The sequence below is a fragment of the Ascaphus truei genome, chromosome 8 (genome assembly GCF_040206685.1).
Source record: "Ascaphus truei isolate aAscTru1 chromosome 8, aAscTru1.hap1, whole genome shotgun sequence".
Taxonomy (NCBI): Eukaryota; Metazoa; Chordata; class Amphibia; order Anura; family Ascaphidae; genus Ascaphus; species Ascaphus truei.
The window spans coordinates 63452148-63468589 of NC_134490.1; the positions used below are offsets into that span (position 1 = coordinate 63452148).

Here is a 16442-nt window from a genome sequence, read left to right on the forward strand (position 1 = left end):
TCTTGTCCCACAATGAGCAGACACTTTAACTTTTGTTTCAACATTGTTCCTCTATTCCCTCTAGATTGTAAACTTTCACAAGCAGGGCCCTCGTTACCGCTTTATAACGTGTTGTGCTCTGTATGTAATTGACATCTCTCTGTACCCTCCTTGTACCACACTGTTAAATGTTGGCGCTTAACAAGCAATAATGTAACATTTTTATTATTTTTAATTAAAAAATGATTTATTCCACACACGTTTGGCAATGCAGAGTTATGGGACTCCCAACACAAACGTTCACTTACGTTTATCATTACATCGCAAATATAATGCTTATATCTGCCATTATACTGTACCAACTTCATACGGTTAAAATGACGAAATGTAAGGGAAAAGATTCGTTTGTGATTTAACGCAGTGGTTTTCACCCGATTTTAGGAATAGCCCTGGAGTTATTAAACACGATAATATACTTATAATTAATTACATACTAGCTGAGAGACCCGGCGTTGACCGGAGGCAGGGAGTGAAAGGCAGGGAGGGGGGGCGTGAAAGGCAGGGGGGGGGGGGGCAAAGTCCCTGGCGGGACGAAACGCGTCAGAGTTCGCTCTGTAGCAGATTTTTCTGTGTATATGCACTAAATAAACTTACCTTTTATTTTATTGCGTGTGGGTTCTCCACTTTTATACCCCTGCGGCAGCAGTGAACCGCCTTACAAACTCTATTTTTACATCCAAAGTATGACCTTGCTGGGGTTCCACTGAGGGGGTAGGTGAAAAACCACTGATTTAATGATAAACACAGTGAAAGGCTATTGGTTGGAGACCTGTACGTTTGTGCTTCCTAGTATTGACCCGTACCATAGTTTTTATATTCATGGATATACAGTATTAGCTGGTTGTGGAAAGCAACTTTAAATATTTATATCCAAGTACTCCAAAGCCAGGTCATCTTTATAATTATTCACAGGAAATCCACGTGTGCTTATGCTTAAATACAAATATACTCATTTGAAGTAAAATTACAGGAGGGAAAAAAAACGATGTGTTTTCTGTTGGTTATTGTTTGCTTTTTTTCTCTTCTCTATTATTTATTTTACAGCAGCAATCTGTGCTAATGTATTTTTTTCAACTATTTGCTTTTCTTCCCCTCCCCCTACAGAAATAACCAACAACAGAAAACAGCCAACGTCAAACAGTGCAACCAATGATATTGCCCTTTCTGATTTGCAGGAAGATGCAGAACAGCCACCTGAGAAAACGGCAAATACCGTCTTCTTAAATATTGTTATCTCTTGTGAGCCGGTTGCATGGTTAGTGTAGGACCAGAGCAGTCTTACAGCAACTGACTTACTTGAGGAATACAAGGAGGAGTGAGCGTTGCTGTTTAATGCAATTTGCGTTATGCTCGTGAGATTGGATGTTGGAGTTTGGATTGGCCATGGTCAGACTTCATTATTGCTTTTGAATCTTCTGAAACGTTAGAAAGAGAATATGCTGTGCATTTACAATAAGCTGAAGAGGAATGCAATGGTTTTACGCACCTGCACATTCTAGCTGGTCTTGTAAGAGATCACAACATAAAAAAAAATTAAATAAATAATAATTAAAAAAAAAACACTTTAATATACGTTTTGTAACCAATAATGCATTAATAAATCTTTACACAAAATACAATGGGACATTATAGATGGTAAAAAATAAATAAAAAAAACTACAAATAACTTTCCCCCTTGGATTATCCAATCACTATTTACAAAGCTCCATGTAACGTTTACAGCCTGAGAGAATGGGTCATTATTTAATAGATTGTGAGGAAAAGATATTTGACAAATGTGCATCTGTAGCTTTCCAGTATTATCACAGAATGCAATATGACCAACAAATATGGTTAAGTCGGAACAGGGGCGTCAAGCTGCTCCAGTGTTTGATGAATCTGCTCCTATGAGCCTCATGTAAAGCAGAATAATATGGGTGTGGTTTTTATAGGATTGAAGCAAAGAGTTTTCAAAGCTGCACTTTGTTAATTTCAGCTCCATGGACCCCCTGCTTTCAGAGATACTTACCTCGGTAGGTTGTGGGGTAGGGTTCAGAGAAACAGTGTTGCTAACATAAAGGTGGCGTTTAAATGTCCTGCGGGACAATAGGAAGCTGCGATGGCATCCAGTGTGCCTTCCAATTGGCCCCTGTGGCTGGGACATTTAAACTGAAAAGAGATACCGGTGTCATCTGTGAATGAAAGTATCCCCGGAGATGAAATTAACACCGTTCAGCTCCGGAAACCCCCTGCTCCCATCCTATAATAATAAATTAATCAAACCCGTATTGCTGCTTTAATATGCCCCTATACTGGAGAAGATTTTCATTCCATTCATATGAACAGACCTGGTTCCTTCTTCAGCACTAGGAGAGACTCCAAAGCATATTAAACAGGGGCCTAAAAACGCCAGCACAGGTTTCCACAAAATGTGTAACCGTGCTTACATATATGAACGCTATGAACTTGGTAATGTCTCGGGGTACAAAGAAGTTATTTTTTTATTACAATATAGCAGGGAAAGATAGAAAAATTATTGCTTCAGGTCATCAGCGGAACTCACATGGGGCACCGCTACCTGTGCTAAGTGAAGAAATGTTTTCACTTCAGTGGGTTTTAGATATCCTAATCAAGTTCCCATCCAGAAACAAAGACCAATTTATCATTTGCACTTTCATTTTAAGCACAAATCCCAAATTACGGCTGTGTAAGGAAACTCGCAGTCTCTCTCCATTATAGCCAAGGGAGAATTACACTTCAATCCCTTGTACAGATATGTAACGTCTTCAAATACCTAATTTCTTTAGATCTACTGTAGTTGCTCAGATCTTCTTCCACTGATGTCCGTTTTATCCTCAAACCTTAAATACCCCGTACCAGCTGAAATACTTGGCTACCTCCAACAAATTGCAAATCGATATGTATTTGTGAAGACTCATTCAGTTTTCAGCTGTACCCTGAATTTTGACCCTGCAAAGCGTTTCTTTAAAAATAATAAACAAACCTTCCCTTCTAGGCCTCGTACACTTTGTCTTGAGAGAATAATGTGGAACGAAAAAAAAGTAACTCATTACTCCCCCTCCCCAGCCCACTGTGGCGTTGTCACTTCACTAAGCATTACACACACTTTAAAATGTCTACGATGCAAGACAAACTCGTTAATTCTCCCTCAGCTAAACAAGGACTTTAAAATAGGTCATTCCGAGCATGTGGTTCAACCTAAAATCTTTTATGCTTGTTTAGATGCTTTCTGTTCTAGCTACATGCCATTCTTCTCGCTGTGTTCAAACATCAGCGGTATCACCTTCCTTCCCAGGCATCTTCACGCTGTTTAACTTCTAAATGCCTTCTCTCTAGAAAGAAAGAAAAGAAATTTTTTTTTATTCCAGACTCAAAACGCACCTGCCGTTATCAGTGGTTTCTCACTCCTTGAATGATATTGAGCATCCCAATTAAGCGGTTCATCAGAGGGACATCTATCAGCAGAATAAATGTTTCCATTCCATTAGGCCATTGGTTGACTACATCTTTGGTCATTTTTAATTTTACGGATACTGCATGGTCATTTTTTATGCTTGCAGGAAAGAAAGCCAGCTGCCCATGCTTCCATGTAGGAAGATTGCTTACTGAAGCACTATTTTTGGATACAGAAACCGATAAATTACCATTGCTGTTTGATCAATTACCAACTGGAACAACTGTTCCAGTGACAGTACTGGGTACAAAAGAAAAATCACACTGCATAGCGGATTTCAGTACTACATTTAACTTTAACTAATCATTGAGTAGAGGAATTTTAGGTAACTACACACTTTTCACTTGTTCAACTGAGCCAAGCCATGAGCTGCTAATTCATCCCAAAATGCAAGGGCAGATACGTTCAAACCCGGGGTGGACAACTCCAGTCCTCAAGGGCATCAACAGGTCAGATTTTCAGGCTATCCCTGCTTCAGCACAGATGGCTCAATCAGTCGCTCAGTCTTCGACTGAGCCACCTGTGCTGAAGCAGGGATATCCGGAAAACCTGACCTGTTGGTGGCCCTTGATGACTGGAGTTGGTCACTTCTGTTCTAACCTATGACAACTATAAGAGAACAAAAAGAAAAGAGTGGTGATCTGCATTCCCATACCCTTGATATTTCCCTCAACTGTGATGAAGCAGAAATCTATAGTGATGCATGCAATGCACAGTGATGGATGATGATGGTCCTGAGTGTGGGTACGAGGATTTACTGTTCATGATGACTTATAACGATAACTTAATCTGTCAAAGTCCTATGCCATTTCCATTACAAAAAATGGTCATTGCAAACCATTGTGGGTAATTCCCCAGACAATATTTAAATGGATATTTATAGTTCTGTGAGCTCCATCTTGTGGTATCTTCTGGTAAAAGTAATTAAAAGAAAATATTTTACAGTAAAAAAACTTTTCTTTTGGTTAAGGAACCCTATAATTATATTGTGAAATTCTGCAGAACCCCAACCCTCTCTAATAGCGTGTCTGAGATCAGATACACTGTAAGGAACCCCAACCCTCTCCAATAGTGCATCCACGATCAGATGCATTGTAAATTCTTCTGTATTTGGTACAATTTTCAAATGACCTCAAAATTGCAGGGAGCCCAAGGCTTTCTATGAATGCCGGTTGAAAAACATGGGAGTAGATACTTTCGGTAATCGTCTGAACGGTGTCAGCTATATACAGTACATATGGCGTTCCCGGGCAAATGTGAGAGACAATAGAAGGGCTTAAAAAAAAAAACCCCAGAGTGCACAAAGTTTCACCTAATAAATCCCACGCAATTATATTGGTTCCCCACCAAACCCCCCCCCCCCCCACAATGTTATTTAAAAAGGTGCAGCTCCATAGAAAATGTTCTGAGTGAAAACACAGATTTAAATAAATAATAAAATATGTTTGTTTTTAAATTTCTTCATTTGTCATTTGAGGTCTTATAAAAGGAATGAGGTTTGGAAAATTAAAGCAGCAGCATTTTCAATAGCAGTCAGGTCTGTCAATTTACCAGCGTATAGGGTAGTAGAAAATCAGTGAACAGCACAAGAAGGTGTGTTAAATATCAACCACACGTGCTTACTTTGAACTTCAGCAATGGAAAGTGCCCCTTCCAGCTCAGTGAGGCAACTACTTTCACATAGGTTGGAAACATCTCTCTTTACTTCTAGTTCTTAACGACGACAGCAGTGACTAACGATTCCTGTAGTACAGACAACCCTGCACAGTGTAATTGCTTCCTCTCACCTCTCGCTTCCTGTAGCTTCTTGCGTTCTGCATCCCTTTCTGCTTTGGTCTGGGTACTTCGGACTCCCAGGGCACTAATCACAAGCCTCCTCGCAACAAACGCAGACGTTTCTGGACGTTCTTTAGCAGGCTGGAGAAACTCTTAATTCGCATAAGAACAAAGGGGGAAAAAAGCATACGATTTCATTCAATAATAATATCTGAGGCAGTAACACTTTATCCCAGAAAACTAAAGGGCTGAGCCTCTGAAGCCCAAATACTCTTTTCCCCCCCACAGACCTGCCACTGAATTCTGCAATACGCATATTTAACCAATAAAGGCACAATTAAACTCTCGGCTATCATCATGCTCTTCTTTTGGTGCCTGAGATAAGCACACTTTCCCTACAATTATGAAAATCTTATTTGCTTAAAAATGGTACATGATAAAAGCCCATACTATATGAGTGATAATCAGATCAAACGGAGAATGTATTTAAAAGAACAATCTTAAAAAACGTTTGCTTTAAATTTACTGCATCTCCAACGTCATTTAAACGGTTTTTAATCAGCAACATGAAAAGATCAGTTTGGAAGTCTTAAATGTTTTGGATATAAAGGTTTTGTGACCGCAGAAGGATTCGACACGACAGAATTTCAAGGAGACAGGGTTATTAATAATTGTGCCAGCTACGAAAAAGAAGCTTACATGTTCCCTGAGCTAAAGACAAATCAAGTCGACTGCCCTATAACACGAGAGCAACTTTTTTTTTTGAAAGAAAGAAATGAAACAAATTTGATGAGTGGTAAGCCATGGGCGAATAATAGTTTGAAAGGAAATGCCACGGGGTAATATCACATTTTGCTTAGAAATGATAATAAAACTCTACTGCTACTAATTTACTACACTTGACCCTGGTATGAACTTACAATGTCTAAAAGAAGGCAACACATTCTAAATGCACCAAGGTGCTGTTATTGCAACAGAACTAATATCATGGCTTAAGTGTTCTAATAAAACGGTTCATCTAAAAGACTTAAAACAGCAATCCCAGACAAAATGTAAATAATTTGTTTCCAGTATTCAAACTTGGGGAGTCCTCTTTAGCTGACCCTACTATTTTCAGCACAGACGATACCTCGGTTCAAGAGACTTACAGATTTAGGTGCCAGTGCACTTCCTGGGTATTTAAACATGGCGGCTGCGGTCTTCCTACAGGAAGCTGCAATGCCATCCATTGTGGTTTACTATTAGCCTGCTGTTTGGTGGCCATTAGGTTTCCCCGGGATGGAAAGCACACCAGCATTGAAAGCTTTAAGCATCTTGGGAACTAGGAGATCCCCGGACCTGAAAATAGCGAGGTTCAGCTCACGAGGAAACCATCATTTGAATACAATTACAAAAATGCAGAACATAAAAAACAGGAACAGACAGGATTTAACAAATTGAGGCCATGTAACATGTAATTATACCTTCTTGACTGGGGTATTATTGCAAAAGCAGCATTCCAAACCGTCGTTTCCCCCCACCCCCCTTTAATATGTGCATCAATACATTCCACACAATGATAAGTAATTAGCTAAGTTGCTGATAGATCTGTTCTCCTGTGATCGATCGAAGATTCGGCTCGGGGGTTCACAAAATGTCTGTCTCAATGCAGCAGAAGAGGACCAAAGATGCAAAGTTCTGTGGGAAGATCATGTGGCCAGGCAGTCACTTGATACAATTGGTGCACTGCTAGAGAGAGGGCAGGGCTCAAAAAGGGGTGTGCCAGAGCCAGTTTCAGAAGAGGAAGGGGATGTGACTTTGTAAATGGTTGGTATAGAAACCAACAATGTTTTTTACATTATAATACATTAAAAAGACAATTCAGAGTTGTTTAAAAAAAATGCAGAATGCAAAATCAGCGTGTAAAGAGAGGGGAAAAAAATATAAAGAAAAATAGCGATCTAAAGGGGGTTCTGAAAACTTACATCAGTTAGTTTATAAAAAGGTAACATCCAGAACTACTTCTTATGGGGTTTGTTTTTTCTTTGCAAATGTTTATTTTCCTAGCAGAGTAATAAACCAAGACAAACCAATCACACAATACTTCTGAAAAGAAGTACCCACTTCCTTTGTTCTGTGGCCCAATATTTGCACTTACCAGAGCAGGTCCGGGCTTTGGCTTTAGAAACACTTGATGCTTGTGCTAATGGACGAACTTTTACCATTGGGTTTTTGCTGGACAATGCATCACGAGCTACAAAAAGAAGCATGGCTACATCAATGTCTCCATTCCTGAAATATAGTTACCTAGGCACTTAAGGGCATCCACTGCCAAGAAAAAAAACCCTCGTTTGGGCAGGACAGAAATAAGGAAAAATGTATGCAGAACAACAGTATATTGCTTTACTACATGTAAACATTTATATAGGTGGTCCTCGGTGTCCGACAGTCCGCTTACCGTCGAATGCCTTATCCGACGCCGCACAATGCAGTCCGCTGGATGCTTTATCCGGCGTCGGAACCGCTTATCCAATGCTCACCGCGCGGATTAACATGGACCTGCAATCAGACGGTCCGTTATCTGACTGCGGTTTGCGGGACGCATTCCGGCAGATAAGCGAGGACCAACTGTATCTCTTATGCAAATACAGATCAAAAACCGCACCTTTTTTTTCAGTGCATTAATAAACATTTTAAAAAGTAAATACAATAAAAATACATAACCTTAAATGCCACTAGATGCACAAATCGCCAAGAACTGGAAAACAATCTACCCCCCCATCTTTAAATCAAATAAACAATAAAACCTGGCATATAATTTATATGGAAACACTTTCATCTTATCTGGATGGTTCTACCTCTCAATTGTCAGAGATTTGGGCCCCTTGGTTCAGATATGCTGATATATCCCCATATGTAGATTAAAATATTCTGAACAAATGTCCCCTTCCCTCCTCTCCTAATCCCTCCCCAAATGTGATATTACCAGACTATATGTATCAATGTTCTCCCCCCCTATTTCGTTTATGTACCCCCTCCCCTTATCTTTGAAAAATGATCAATAAAAAAAATAAAGTAATAATAAAAAAAAATAATAATACATAACCTTGAATACAAACAACGGCTGAAATATTTCCAGCCTCTAAACAGCAGGGACATTTAAATATTTATTATGTATTGTGAGATAAGTGTGACTCATCAAGAAGGGAACACAGATGTATTCTTTACGCTGCCAAAGTGCAATAAATGCTTTGTACATATGTAATAATGCAGAGAGTAGAGGGATACAAGGATATTACCTGCTATAGGGCTGGAGAATAGACCAAGGGCATGTGTATCATCAACCCATTTAATGTCAAATCCTTTCTTCCTGTTGCAAAAGATCCACAAAAGAACAACTAGATCAGGCTTTTATGGTCAGCTTAGAAAATGAAATAAAACTAATGAGAGAGTTGTTTTTCCAAATCAAATACACATGAACAAATTAACTCTGTTTGAAGGCCTGACCTGTCTCTCAATTACATTGGCGTTTCAGATCGTCCATGCAAAAATTCTGAAAAAAGGATTGTTAGAATAATATAATACTTAGGCACCTGTAGAAGCCTCCATAGGGGAAGAGCAAGACGGACAAATCTGGCTAAAATCAATATACAGGGAATAGAAAGCTCCACGATGCATTACTTGGGGAATTTTTTTTTTACAAATATTTATTGAAGACATGAAAAAAAAAAAACAACACAGCAACCCACATGGGTCTTTTGCACGACAAAAAAAAACAAACAAACAATGTCTCAACATACCCCGAAAATTAATCAGTGACATGATATAGCACCACAAAGCTTGCTTTTTTTTTGTTTTTGGAAGTGTGGAGGGAAATAATAATACTTAAAGGAATCCTAACTTCCACACCATGGCCTAGCTTGAAATACTAGCGTGTGGTACTCGTACCTAGTGGATTTTTGCTTGCTATAATAACCTATAGGCATGTCCGTCTACTAGTGGTTTTGGGATTAAGAGAAGTTAGAGGAAACTGTGTGTACATTTTGGTCAGGATGAGGGGCGATTTATGTTTTTCGGTCACCACTCCATAAAAGGTAGCAAAGGAATGTTGGACCCATTCCATATTGCATCACTGCATCTCACCCAACTATTTAATGGATCATTAACCAAAGAAAAAACCTGTCCTGCGCTTCGGTGGTCAGTAATGGCACCTATGGTGTCAAAGTTGTCATGTGGGGCTGGGAAAGAGGGAGCCAAGCGTGGCCACTAAGGTGACCGGAGTAGGGGGAATAGAACAACCTTTACCTATATCTCATCTCCGGTCTGGGACCTGCTCTCCTCTACAGCTCCCGCGTGCAGCCTTCTGTGAATGTTCAGGAAATGGAAGGGCTCCGGCGCAACTGCGCATGACAGAGAGACGAAGCCCTATCCTAGAGGGTGAAACGCGTAGAGGGGGAGATCGTGGTGTAGCCCCAGTGTGTAATGTGCGATTAAAGTTTTGTTGAAATCATCCGGGAGTTTTTTGGAGTCTGTCATGCGCAGTTGCGCCGGAGCCCTTCCATTTAATGGATCATTAACAACAGGGCCAAAGTATTCAAATAACCAGTCATCAGTTGTTTTACAGTACATAGGATACCATTGATTCAGAGCAATTGTGGCGTAACATTAAATAAAACGATACTCACTGGTAGCTGGCAAAGGCACGAATTAAATCCTCAGTCTTAAAATCCGTCGGGAAGTCATAGATTTCAATGACGTGGGATAGTTCTAAATCATCTATTTCTGGGTCTGCCGGCTCATAGTTATAATAGTTAAATCTGGGCTCCTGTAAGATCTTCCTCTTCTTCTTACCTTTTGTTATCTAAGGCAACAAATTGCACATACTATCATCATATTTCCTGTCTTACTTTCTCTTCTTGCATGCCTTATTTATTTAAAGATAACACATACAGGGGTCCATTCGATGCATTGTAGATTTGTTAGATTGTTGATAATGACTAGATTATGCGTCTAAGCAAGGGGCGCTCAACTCCAGTCCTCGAGACCCCCAAACATGTTATGCTTTCAGGATATCCCAGCTTCAGCACAGGTGGCTGAATCAGTGGTTCAGTCTTCGACCTGATTATGTCGGGTGGTCTTGATGACTGGAGTTGAACACACTTGATCTAAGCAAATAAGACACCATAGTCTTACCACGTCCTCTGCTATAGTATTTACACTCTTCAGTCTCAGCAAAGAAAGTTCTACCCTAAGCTCTGAACATTCTATAAGCAGCTTTCAGATGTAACAAACATGGAAACACAAAAAACGGTCTCCTTTTAATTAGTGCCGACAAATTACAGTAGGAAAATGTAATTAAATAGTTAAATCCTTGTGTATAATGAATAAATACAAAATATCCCATTATTCTGAATGCTCAGACAACTCAGATACCCAGTAGCATTTCTATTGTAGCAGTTAATACACAGTGCAACTATTATCTCCACTTTTCAAACTCTCTGTCCTGGTTACTGTTCTTCTGGAGTCTGGGTTGGATTTAGATTTACCTCTTCCAGAAGCTTTGGATCGACACAGTCCCCGTCATCGTTAAATAGAGAATCCCAGCTCTCATCATCACCGTCACTCCCGCTGCACAAAAGCGGGTTTGGATGTTCTGCCGAGGTTTCCCAGGAGGCCACCCAAGGTCTTTCCACACTGTCATCTTTATTGGATTCTTTACTGTTACTTAATGTATCTTTTGCTTTAATGTCTAGGTCAGCCCCTGTCAATGTACTGTGCACGATTGTTCCCTTTTGATCATTTGAGCAGCCCAAGACTTCCTCTGAGCCTGCACACGGCCTGTCCAATAGTAGTTCTGCACATGTCTCCATTGTATTCACACACTCCGGTATACTAGCTGTTATATCACAAATGTTCTCTAATCCAATACCCGCGGCCTCCACATCACTGCCATTGCTTTCATGTCCATCCTCTGATACTCCACTAAACTCATTCACACTGTCTGGTTCAAGATTTGTGCGGTCACATTTTGCTGTGATTTTGGTGGAGTTAGTGACCTCTATTACACCTTTGGTACTTTCAGCAGCACACCCTTCTAAAACCGTGATGCTTTCATCTACATTAATGCTACTAGTATCACTAGCACAGGGAATGCTGGTTTCATCCCTGGCAGTGTCTTCTGAAACATTCTCTAGCACGCTATGTGATGAGTCTAATTTTCTCTCTGCAGTATTTTCTTGCCTTTCATACATAATTACAGTATTTATATCATCGACATCCTCTGCACAACCGGTAAGCTGTCCATATATGTCATTACTGATATTAATATCCGTTGCAGAGATCACTGTATCTACACAGCCTTCCGCACTGTTTGTATTGTGAAGTGAAACTTTACCCAGTATCTGAGTTATATGGTCTGTATTTTCCGCCACATGCTCACAGCTGCTGTATGCAACCTTGGTTGAGGACTCTAATAGTTCACCATCACACACAAATCCGGAATCTCTTTCTATTACCTTTCCCATGCTGCTTGATAACCTGGCTAAGCTTGGTGATACCATATGCTCACTACTCTTTAAGTCTCCACAAGCTGCAGCACATGCTTTTGACCTCCTAAATCCACATGTCTCATTGATGCGCTCTTCTCTCTTTGACATAAATTGTTCCACCGTAATCTCTGCTGACCCTCTTTCTCTACTTCCATGCCCTTCTCCAAGTCTATGATTGTCACGATTATTCTGGGCAAGAACCTGTTTGTTTTCCTTTGGTATAGAACTGCTCTGAGCAACTGCAATGGAATCAACATGAGATGCAGACACAATGCTTTCATCTGAGCTCAGTGACACGGCTTCCTTTTCCTCCTGAGTTTCCTTATTAATGCTCAAGCGATTAACAGCCTGTAGCAATGAATCCATTTCTCCGGTGCCTGTCAGTTTGCCAACCTGCTTCCTATGTTTTTGCTTAGCATGTTTCCACGATACTGGAGACTCAGAATTTTTCCTGTCTTTGTCCTTTGGCTCAAGGGATCTCAAACCGGAGCTCCCATTGCCAGTCGAGTTATGTTTGGGAGCAGTCTTGCTGTGGTCAGATCTCTGGTTACTTGCATCACCCTGTGCACTGCAATTACAATCTGCCACTTGCTCAGGGGAGGAGTTTTCTAAACCATTCTCCTCATCTGTTGCTTGCGTTGCTGTTCCCCGCATAGCTTTGGGCACATACAGTGCCATGTCAGGCCTGCGGATGCGAGGTTTGCATTTCTCCATTTTATTCTGCATATTATTACAAGCTTGTGTCTTTTCTGTGGAACAGAAACAAAAAACATGCAGCGGATCAAAATACTGGCGGGCGAGGCCTAAAAAGAAAATCAGGTGGGCTTCTTTAGGTTAATGAACAAGGTAGGGGGATTTATCGTCTTCCACAGCTCAACACAGGAATATGCAGGAAGTCACAACACAGCCAGAGCCAGAATTGCAGAGCTCAGTCCCATTCTGCATCTCACAAGATCCAGTACGTATCAGAGTGCTTTAGCAGGCTGCAGCTTTTTATAGCTCTCTGTGCTCCCATCAGGTCATGCTTTGTAGAGCATAGAAATAAGCACAGCAACTGGATCAACACAAGTATATGTTGCATAGATAAATGGACCAACATTTTGATCCCTTATGGGACCGTCGTCAGGAAGTTAGTCCAGTTTTCTAATCCACTTCTACTTGCATTGAACCTGATGCTGTGCTTGTTTCTAGGCATATTTACAGCACCCTACGATGGGGTGAGATTTGTGACTGCAATTGTTGTATGACACAGAGAATACTTCCTCAAAGGCCTTTACTTCATATTTGGACATGTTTTAAAGATCACCACACCCCAAATGTATAGCTAAATTATAATACACAAAAGGTAAATAGAATGTTAATCCCTAAATAAGGATTTCCAACAATTATTAGTCTTTGAAAAAAAAAATGGTGTGTTTTAGCGCTAAAAATAAAAGTGTATACAAATGCAATACAAATAATAACAATTCAAATATATAACAACAACGTGGTGAAGAATAAAATGAACAATGTGGCCAGGCTGCCAGGAAAAACTAACCCAAACACAGTTAGTGATAGACAAAAAAACAATACAGACCGGCGCCTTAAAGTCCAAATGGGAGATATAAAGTTCAATTGATGATTGGAATGATCAATGAATGTAGATCTGGTCCAGTGGACAGCAGGTTCCTCGGTATCAGAGGTATTGGGACATGCAGGAGAGACAAGAAGATATGATCATAGTGCAACACTGTATGATAATAACAAAAATCACATAGACTTAAACAAACAGACACACACAACACTGAACAACACTAAACAATAGGCTGACTAATATGAAGATGATTTAATAAACACAATAAAAATGCAGATAACTGGTGACGAGCAGGTCAATGATCCAGTGTGTAAAACCTGCTGTAAGTAGGATTCCAGTTTAACACACTGGATCCTTGACCTGCTCGTCACCAGTTATCTGCATTTTTATTGTGTTTATTAAATCATCTTCATATTAGTCAGCCTATTGTTTAGTGTTGTTCAGTGTTGTGTGTGTCTGTTTGTTTAAGTCTATGTGATTTTTGTTATTATCATACAGTGTTGCACTATGATCATATCTTCTTGTCTCTCCTGCATGTCCCAATACCTCTGATACCGAGGAACCTGCTGTCCACTGGACCAGATCTACATTCATTGATCATTCCAATCATCAATTGAACTTTATATCTCCCATTTGGACTTTAAGGCGCCGTTCTGTATTGTTTTTTTTTTAATTATTAGTCTTTGTAATTACATAAGCCAGTATAAAGATTATAATACAAATACAAATTTAAAAAGAAAAGTTTTTTTAAATAATAAAAAAAAAAGGTTATAGCAGCTCCCTCTTCCCCCTCCCTTTCCCCCATAGTCCCAGTCAGGTGTGACAGGCAGGAGAGACCACAGCAGGGGTAAGTAAGCCCATTTAATCAACTTACTTGTCTGAACTTGGACAAATCTTGACAAAAAACTAAAATGCTACTGTAGCCTGATCCCAGAGTCTGTCTCACCAGAGGGGCCACATGTAATGATGCAAAGAAGAAGGCTGGGTGTGTGTGTGGGATGCTGGTCCAGTCTGGGTTGTCCTGCCAACCTTGGAATGTTGTCCCTTGAAAGGTGAAGATTCTGAGGGCCAGTTGAACTAGTTAAAAATAGGACTCACCTAGACAAACCTGTATAAATCAATGTGAGATGTACTGTAAATAACTTGTTTAAAATGCCAGGTAGTACCAAGTCTTCCTCTGTCCTCTCCTTGTGAATTATGGTGAAGGTGCCCTGCTTGTTATCTGGTAAATTTGATTGACTTTGGAATTGTGATGGGGGATCCAACACAAACCGCACAAACTGCTGTGCATGAGCAGAATTTAGACACATCTAAACTGTGGTACTGATGTAACAGACACTACCGCTCCCGTTAACGATCCCGTGATATTTAACACAAGAAATAACGCGGCCCCACTGAAAACAATTGTAATAAATCCATGCGTTTTCCCCTCCACATTATTTCCAGGGTTAACGGGGAAATTACCACTTTCTACATCTGTATAAAGCAGGGCTGCACAACACGCGGCCCGCCTGGCCTCTCTGTGCGGCCCGCAATGAGATTAAAAAAAAATAAAAAAACTTTAAAAAAAAAAATGGCGGCGATTCCCCGCGCGCATGCGCAGGGCCCGCTCCTTGCTCCCTCCCCCCCCCCACCCCTCGCTCGCAACGTGGGACGGAGGGGGAAGTCACAGCCAGCTGAGCTCTTCTGCGGCCGCTCCCCCCCCTCATCCCAACGTGGATATGTGCAGGGGGGTGAGGTGAGGTGCATTGAGGTGAGGTGCATTGAGGTGAGGTGCAGGGGAGGTGAGGTGCAGGGAGGTGAGGTGCAGGGGAGGTGAGGTGCAGGGGAGGTGATGTGAGGTGCAGGGGAGGTGATGTGAGGTGCAGGGGGGTGAGGTGCAGGGGGGTGAGGTGCAGGGGGGGTGAAGTGCAGGGGGGTGAGGTGCAGGGGGGTGAGGTGCAGGGGGGTGAGGTGCAGGGGGGTGAGGTGCAGGGGGGTGAGGTGCAGTGGGGTCATTGGAGGTGCAGGGGGGTCATTGGAGATGCAGGGGGGTCATTGGAGGTGCAGGGGGGTGAGGTGATGTGCAGGAGGGGGGAGGTGATGTGCAGGAGGGGGGAGGTGATGTGCAGGAGGGGGGAGGTGATGTGCAGGAGGGGGGAGGTGATGTGCAGGAGGGGGGAGGTGATGTGCAGGGGGGGTCATTGGAGGTGCAGGGGGGTCATTGGAGGTGCAGGGGGGTCATTGGAGGTGCAGGGGGGTCATTGGAGGTGCAGGGGGGTCATTGGAGGTGCAGGGGGGTCATTGGAGGTGCAGGGGGGTCATTGGAGGTGCAGGGGGGTCATTGGAGGTGCAGGGGGGTCATTGGAGGTGCAGGGGGGTCATTGGAGGTGCAGGGGGGTCATTGGAGGTGCAGGGGGGTCATTGGAGGTGCAGGGGGGTCATTGGAGGTGCAGGGGGGTCATTGGAGGTGCAGGGGGGTCATTGGAGGTGCAGGGGGGTCATTGGAGGTGCAGGGGGGTCATTGGAGGTGCAGGGGGGTCATTGGAGGTGCAGGGGGGTCATTGGAGGTGCAGGGGGGTCATTGGAGGTGCAGGGGGGTCATTGGAGGTGCAGGGGGGGAGGGGCAGGGGATGTGATGTGCAGGAGGGGGAGGTGATGTGCAGGGGTGATTGGAGGTGCAGGGGGGTGATTGGAGGTGCAGGGGGGTGATTGGAGGTGCAGGGGGGTGATTGGAGGTGCAGGGGGGTGATTGGAGGTGCAGGGGGGTGATTGGAGGTGCAGGGGGTGATTGGAGGTGCAGGGGGTGATTGGAGGTGCAGGGGGTGATTGGAGGTGCAGGGGGTGATTGGAGGTGCAGGGGGTGATTGGAGGTGCAGGGGGTGATTGGAGGTGCAGGGGGTGATTGGAGGTGCAGGGGGTGATTGGAGGTGCAGGGGGTGATTGGAGGTGCAGGGGGTGATTGGAGGTGCAGGGGGTGATTGGAGGTGCAGGGGGTGATTGGAGGTGCAGGGGGTGATTGGAGGTGCAGGGGGTGATTGGAGGTGCAGGGGGTGATTGGAGGTGCAGGGGGTGATTGGAGGTGCAGGGGGTG

At 42.5% G+C, this 16442-nt stretch overlaps 1 protein-coding gene across 6 annotated transcripts in view; it reads right to left on the bottom strand.

Annotated features, from left to right (window-relative positions):
- Positions 1 to 1587: 1587 nt before the first annotated feature.
- The window catches only part of R3HCC1L (R3H domain and coiled-coil containing 1 like), a 26214-nt gene continuing 11359 nt past the window's right edge, over positions 1588 to 16442 (bottom strand). For 4 of the 6 annotated variants that reach the window (XM_075612341.1, XM_075612342.1, XM_075612343.1 and 1 more), the window contains 6 exons: positions 10795 to 12545; positions 9934 to 10109; positions 8548 to 8618; positions 7407 to 7502; positions 5281 to 5421; positions 1588 to 3371 (listed from right to left, as the gene is read on the bottom strand). In XM_075612341.1, coding sequence (XP_075468456.1) covers positions 3319 to 3371; positions 5281 to 5421; positions 7407 to 7502; positions 8548 to 8618; positions 9934 to 10109; positions 10795 to 12522 — 2265 coding nt within the window. In that variant the 5' untranslated portion in view covers positions 12523 to 12545 and the 3' untranslated portion in view covers positions 1588 to 3318. Of the gene's footprint in view, positions 3372 to 5280; positions 5422 to 7406; positions 7503 to 8547; positions 8619 to 9933; positions 10110 to 10794; positions 12546 to 14243; positions 14669 to 16442 lie in introns of those variants that run through there. The other 2 variants (XM_075612345.1, XM_075612346.1) reach the window with 2 other exon arrangements.